Here is a 7,145-nt window from a genome sequence, read left to right on the forward strand (position 1 = left end):
GCGTGGGGGGCCGCCGCGTGCCCGCCCGTCCAGCGGCCCCTCGCTGGGAAACCCAGGCAGGGGTGATGGGCAGAGGCCCAACGGGCCGTCCTTGAACTGCCACCGAGCCCGGCTGTGGGGAGACGCTCCGCCGAGCCCGTCCCTCACAGCCACTAGTACAATGAACCCAGCTGGGAGAGTGAGGGTGGCTCGCCCCGGGGGGGTGGCAGCGTGTTGCCACCAGCGACCAAGGCGTATCCCCAAATCTTTGAATGGCATTGTCCCCTCCCACCCTCAGAATGGGGGTGCTGGGGCCGGGTGGTGTGCAGGGGACACGGGGGGCTGGAGGACTTACGTTTCCGGTAGAAGTCATTGTGTGGGATGCGCACATCCACGAGGCCTTGGAGGATCTGCGGGGAGAGCAGAGCAGAGCTGCTGGGGGACCCGCACCAGGCTGAGCGCGGGGGGAGCCCGGCGCATGCCCTGCGCAGCCTGGCCCCGGTGCAGGCTCCCTCCAGAACACCTCTGCCTGTTGCAACCGCGCTGCAGCAACAGCTATTTCAGCAACAAGTATTTTGGTCCTCTATGATGCAATCTCTCCCCCAGGCATGCTGTCTGGGCCAGCAGGCCGCCTCAGCCACTGACCCTGCTTTTCTTCCTTCCTTTATTCTTTTGCCAAAAAACGAAGAGTCTTGGCGTTACCTTACATTTTTTTCTTACTCTCCAATCTACTCATCCCAGACTTCCTAAGGAAAACCAGTTTAATGGCCAGCCCCTCGCCAAGTTCCTCTCACTTGGCAATGAGGCGATTTAACACTTCCACATTTCCATTCCTTCTTCTTAAAAAAGCAGCAAACAATTCCTCTCCACACCCAGCAACAGCCCCCTTAGTTACTTAATGCTTCCTGCCAGCTGAATTTACTAAAAAGCCCTTTGACATCCTATTCCGCTGCCAAAGACCTCGCTGGAGGAGGAATTTTAGCAGGAGCTGCCATAAGGCAGTGGGAAAAGTGACTTTGAAGGGAAAGTGCTAGAAAGGTGCTGGAAGCGGGGCCAGGGTGTGTCCCCTCTGGGTGATGGGGGGATGGCAGCCCCAGCTCTGCTCCTGACATTGTCTCGACTGCTGCCGTGCAAGCTCGGGGAGAAGCAAACCTGCCCCCCCTGCCCCTCAGTCCCCTTTCCCGGGCTCCTCACCTGCTGTGGCACCCTGAAGCGAACATAGGAGCAAAGCTTCAGCATATCCGCCATCTCCTCGGGAGTCGAGGGAATTAAAGGGATCTTGTCAATGCGTTCGGACTCTTGCAGCTCCCGGAGCTGCTTAATGAACTTGCTCTCAGTGGTACTTGGCAGGCCTGGGTTGAACGAGAAGGGGGGCACAAGCTAAAACCCAGACAAGAACCTCACCGCCCCAGCAACAGAGCAGCGCTGTAGTGACCCCCTTCACCCCTGCCTCTGGTCTCTCTCCTGCTCACTCATTAAAAAAAAACATTAAAAAGGTGTGAAGAAAAAAATCTGTACATACCGCAGCCTTAATATGCACCCAGGGGTACCCCAGGCCCCCTCCCGCTCCACGGCTCACCCCCACTGAGCCCCGCGGGCTGACACAACCCGAGGTGTGTTCCCTGCACGAACACCGTGCCAAAAACTAATGCCAGTGCCCAGCCTGCCACAGCACAAGACTGGGCAGAAAATTTCAGAAGCCCCATCTGCACACACCACTGCAGGGAAAATCCCCCAGCAGCTTCCCCGCAAAGCTCTCTGCAGCCTCCACACAGAGGTTTCACATCCAGAACACCCGTAGGGTCAGCCAACACCTCTCCCAGAGCGGAGTGGGAACCTTGCCCTCCCCAGAGCCTGGTAGCTAGGTAACATTTGCTTTGCTTCACTACTTATTTCTTGTGTGGGAGCTGCTTTCCTTGCGTGGGAAGGTGGAAGGAGCTGCTCTAACAACCGGGATGCAGCACAGCCCTCCCCGGCAGAGAAGCTCCCTGCCAGACCCCCCAGGCCTCCCTGCAGCATGTCATTCCCAGGATCCCCTGAGCCCCTCGGCCAAGGGGACACGTGGATGGAGGGGATGGAGGGGATGGTGGGGATGGAAGGGTCCTGCACAGGCACACGGACACCCCATTGACCTGTGCCCAGCCCCAAAGCACTCTTCCCACTCAGAGCACCCAAACAAGGGAGGACAGAGCTCGCTGTCTCCCAAAGCCCCAGCCCTCCGGCACACTGGGGCTCTCAAGAGGCTGGAGCGGGGAGGTTTTCCTATTGCTGCCTGGTTTCCCCTCCAGAACTGAAGGAGCGCAGACGTGCCATGTAAAATGCCCATCATCTGAAGGGAAAAGGCATTTTCCTCCAGAGCAGGACTCGTCCCGTTTGCCCTAGTCCCAGCTCCAACCAAGGCACAGCTGGGCAAACTCCAAAGCCCTGGCGAGGGGCAGTCAGGGCAAGGCTGTGACTCCCTCCTGTGCCCTGCCAGACATTTTCAGACTGTACATACAAATTATTTCAAAACGCTTTGCACTAAAAGCCTGGTTTTAGTGCACTAAAAGCCTGGTTTGCATCCAGCGCTGCTCTGGGCTTTTGCACTGTCTCCTGCCGGCCCCCTCCGCATCTCACTCCCCGCCTTGCCCACCTGCAGGACAGATGAGGGTCAGGCTGCAAATGTCTTCTGGGTACTGAGCGGCATAGACACCGGCAACGTTTCCCCCCATGGAAGTGCCAACCAGATGAAAGGGCCTTCTGTTCAGCTTGATGCACTCCACGAACTGGCAGGGGAGCAGAAGGAACGTTGTTAGGGCAGAGGAAGCAGCGGCATGGGCCATTAGAGAAATTCAGCTCAGAAGCTTGAGGTCAGTGGCTCTGGCTGCCTGGGAAGGGAGGGAGCGGGGCTGCATGAAGCAGGGCTCATGGGGCTCAGCATCCCTCATGTCCTCACATCCCTGTGTCCCCCTGCAGAGGTGAAGAGACACTGGGGCTTTACCTGGTGTATTCTCTTAGCTTGCCCGCTGATGGAGTAATCGTCCAAGGCCGAGCGGGTCGTGCCCTCGTGCCCAGGCAAGTCCACGCACACCAAGTGCAGGTTCTTGGGCAGGAACTGCAGAAACAAACCGGTGGGGTTATGGCACATGGGAACTGCTGTGGAGCCCAGGGATGGAAACTGGTGGCTTTGAGTAGGAGCAGGGGGTCACTCTCCTCCTAGCAGCCCCTCATGCACCAGAGTAAGTCAGCCCATGGGTGACATGATGAGAAACCACAGCCAAGACTTGTTTCCCATGGAGGAGGCAGGTACGGACTGCTCTTCCCCTGCAGCTCTGCATGTCATAGGGATGACAGGGATCCAACAAGCCATGAGCACAGAGCTAAGGAGGGTGTTTCCAGCATGTTACAGCAATCATCACATCCCATGGATGCAACTGTTGGGTCCACACACTACTCCCAAGCCCAGCTCCATCGGCTCTCATGCCAGATAAGAGAAATGGAGTCCCACCTTGACTATGGACAGCCACATGTCTTTGTGGGCAGAGAACCCATGTAACATCAGGATGGACGGTCGGTATCCAGGTCTCCCTCTATAGGAATAACAAAACTGATAGTCATCGTAGTTTGCATATCTAACCTGCATACCCAAGGCTCGGCGCCAGTACCTGGAAACAAGGAGAAAACAACACCAGTGAGCGAGGCAAGACATAGGCCCAGCGGTAGTGTAAGCCCAGTGACAAGTCCAAACTCAGCCACAGATGTGCTAAGGCTGGTTGGGTTGGGCTCACACCAGTGCTGTCATGGGACTAACAGGGACTAATTCTGAGCATTTGGCCCCTGCACTGCAGATGGCTTCTGGAGACACTGTCTGTTAAAAACTTCAAGAAAAGACCCTAGATAACTAATTTGGCAATGGAAATGGGCCAAAATAACAATCCTAAAACTGAAAATTCCCAAAGGTTGGTATGAGGAGAGAGGCAGCACATTTATTTGGGCACAGTCCTGCAGCAATGGGAGAACGTGACCCTGCAGACAAGCACATTGGGTCCCATCCAAAACAGCCATGACACCCAGGAGCACCACAGAAACCCGGTTCCCATATACCAACCAGAAAGTCTTTAAAAATGTATTAACATGCAGGCAAAGGACCGGAGGGGACCATCCCTACACAGAGTCAAACACCCCAGAAGATACCGGGATAACCCCAGGGAGACCTGGGTGGCTCGTCCGAGAGCAGAGGCAGACAGCTCCTGCCAGCGCACGCTTGCAGCCTGCTCAGAGAGGATGCAGTGAAACTGCCAGCCAGAGGGGACCTGGACGGAGATTATCGGTGACACTTTGGACACATGATGTGTACGTGCCGTGCAAGGCAGAGGAGCAGGCTCGCTTTCTCTGCATTTCCCCTATGCTCAGACGTAACCCTTGCCAGGACAACCACTGGGCTACCCCTGATGGCCAAGACACTGGCAAATACTTCTATACGCAACATCAGAATTTATTTGAGACACGAGAGCAAGGTCACCAGCACTGCTGGGCTGTCCTAGCTCTCTGCCCACTCAAAGCTTATGCATAGTACAATCCTCTTTTAGCATAATCCCTTTTTGGAGGGAGTTAGTGGGACTTAAGCAGCATCTCGGCTCTGTGCTGGTCCTACAAGGAGAGGTGAATTTCTCCCTGAATAAGTGTCTTAAGAGTCCTCGCCTCAAAGGCACCGGTGTAAACTACCCATGGGCAAGATGATAACATTTTTAGCAACTGATCCTGATGGATCAATTCAGCAGAAGGCAAAATAATCTGCGCAAAGCTGAACTGATCCCTCGCAAGGTGTTAACGCGCTTAGCAGCAGCGGCTAAACTGATTAACCCCCCGTCGGCAGAGCAGGCAGGCCTGGGGCTGGGGTCAGCGGGGCAGCCCGGACGTCATGCCCGGCAGGCAGTCGCATTAGTGGCCGTCGGCGGCAGGGCCTGGTGTGACCTTTGGCTGTGCCAGCTGAGGACAAGCAGACCGGCAGTGAGGAGGAGAAAGAGGGACAGCGAGTGGTGGGAGAAGGGAGAAGCGTCCCTGGGGACCTCCCAGGATCAGTGCAGCAAAGCTGGATCTTTGCAGGGTGAGAGGCAGCGATGGTGTGTCGCCTGCCACCTCTCCCGCCTCTGCCAGTGGGAAACACAACGATTCTGCCCCACAAAAAGAGGGCTCAGAAAGAAGCAAATGGGAAAGGAAGAGTAAAGGGCAAACCCACGCTAAGAAAAGAGGTGCCCATGAAACACAGAGCATCACAGTTACTCTGCAAGATGCCAGTGCTGCCAGAAACGCTGGAGGGAGAGAGATAGGGCCACTAACCCTTCCAAAGAAATCAGCCCTGCTGATCTCTGCTCACACGCTCCCTCCCTCAGCCAAACACAGACTGACCTACCCACGGTGCATTTCCACTCAGCCCCTGATTTGCCACCCCGCAGGACAAGGCAGCAGGGCCTTCTCTACCTCCCCCTTGACGCAGCTCCTCAAAGCTCCTGGCATCAGCCCCTGGTGCCTCCTTTGCCCTGTCCTGCCAGCCCTGCCTGTGGCCCTCCGAAGGCAAAGATCCCCACGCGATGCTCAATGGGAAGAAATTCTGCCCTGTGCCCATCCCGTTGTCGGGGTTTTCATCCCGTCCTCCCTCCTCGCTCAGCCCCCAGACGCTGGGATTACAAGCTTGCTCATCAATGTGCCGTTAGAAACAGGTTTCATCACGCTGCTGCGTTAGCCGGGGTAGGCTAATGTCCTGCTCTTGCAGGAGATCACCGGATTTGGAAACACCTCAGGAGCAAAGCTGCAGGAGCCACCATCTGCCAGCAGCACGTGTGGGCAGCCTGCCGTGCTGCCTGCTGCCGTCCATGCTGGGCGAGGAGACGCTGCCCCGGCTTCCAAAGTTATTCCTAAGTTATTCCTGCTTTCCCCTGCAACAAACCCCAGCAGGGAAGCCGGCAGCCTCCTTATCACTGATTTCCAGGGACAGACGAGTACTGAAGGATGTAATGCCTGCCTCCCAGTATTAGAAAGGATAATAGCATTACTCCAACTTCTCTGATGCTGCCAGGACTGCCAGGCTGGGGGACAGGCAGCAACGGAGATGCTTTTCCCAGCTGCAGTCCCATCCTTGGGAGAAACAACCCAGAAACGCTCAGAGACATCCTGCAGCCCGGCTGCTCCGACAGACATAAGCCTCAGCAGCAAAAAAATACAGTAAGAAAATGCCATTTTCTTCTGCTAGAGATGCTTAAAGCTACACACAGCTGGTAAGCACAAAACCCCACCCGCTCCTATCACCGTCATGGGCAGGAACAGCCGCTGCTATCCGTGGGCTCCTTGTGCACCCGTGGGTGTCCCAGGAACCTGATGGGGAGCAGCAGTAATCCCACCCCTGCACTAAAATGGGAACAGCTGGGCTGACAAACTCACCAGTAGTAGATGCGGATGAGCGCCGAGGGCCAGAGGAGGAAGGAGGCCACGAAGGCCAGGATGGGGATGGCCAGGGTGCCACCTGCGATGATGAACATGTTCAGCACATCCAGGTCCATGCTGGTCTTCACTGCCCGGCCTCACCTGCAGGCATTTAGGGAAGGGTCAGAGGTTAAGCACCAGGAACAATGACAAGTTGATGCTACATGAGATCTCTGCTGCCAGGAGTGGGAGAAGTGGCTCTGTGGAGGCAAAGGATACTGCTCAGGAGCATGGCAAAGTCTCTTTCAGTTTTAAAACTTGAATATTTCTTCTGGCTCCTTAGCGGATCTAATTATTGCAATGTTACTCTCTTGGAAGAACAAATCTCAAGCGGGCAATGAGCCTCCTTAACAGGCACATCTGGGTGATGCCCTGCTCCGTTGGGTGCAGGCAGCCTTCAGCCCCCCTCCATGGGTGCAGGCAGGGCTGCCATAAGGTTCACGTTGCTTTTCAGAGGCAGGCGTCCAGCTCCGGTCCCCTCCCCCTGTCCAATCCCAAATCCCCAGCACACAACCACTGACCTAGAATTGATGGCTTGAGCGCAGCTCTCATTACCGCTCCGCACAGGCACCAACTAATCAAGGGAGCAGAGCCTACTCATGGGCTGGGGAACTGAAGGAAACAACCTGCCAGGGTGCTCTTTGGTGACCAGCCTTTATCTGAGACAAATTCATTCCCGCCCCACTGGAGTTTGGAACTTGCTGTGG

At 56.0% G+C, this 7,145-nt stretch overlaps 1 protein-coding gene across 1 annotated transcript in view; it reads right to left on the reverse strand.

Moving 5' to 3' along the window:
* The window catches only part of ABHD6 (abhydrolase domain containing 6), a 7,623-nt gene extending 1,060 nt beyond the window's left edge, over nt 1-6,563 (reverse strand). The window contains exons 1-6 of the mRNA XM_010151528.1: nt 6,397-6,563; nt 3,467-3,623; nt 2,960-3,073; nt 2,612-2,744; nt 1,174-1,331; nt 335-389 (exon numbers count right to left, since the gene is read on the reverse strand). Of these exons, the coding sequence (XP_010149830.1) occupies nt 335-389; nt 1,174-1,331; nt 2,612-2,744; nt 2,960-3,073; nt 3,467-3,623; nt 6,397-6,515 (736 nt within the window). The 5' untranslated portion in view covers nt 6,516-6,563. The remainder of the gene's footprint in view (nt 1-334; nt 390-1,173; nt 1,332-2,611; nt 2,745-2,959; nt 3,074-3,466; nt 3,624-6,396) is intronic.
* Nucleotides 6,564-7,145: the final 582 nt, after the last annotated feature.

This window comes from Eurypyga helias, unplaced genomic scaffold (assembly GCF_000690775.1).
Source record: "Eurypyga helias isolate BGI_N326 unplaced genomic scaffold, ASM69077v1 scaffold24665, whole genome shotgun sequence".
NCBI classification, from domain to species: Eukaryota; Metazoa; Chordata; class Aves; order Eurypygiformes; family Eurypygidae; genus Eurypyga; species Eurypyga helias.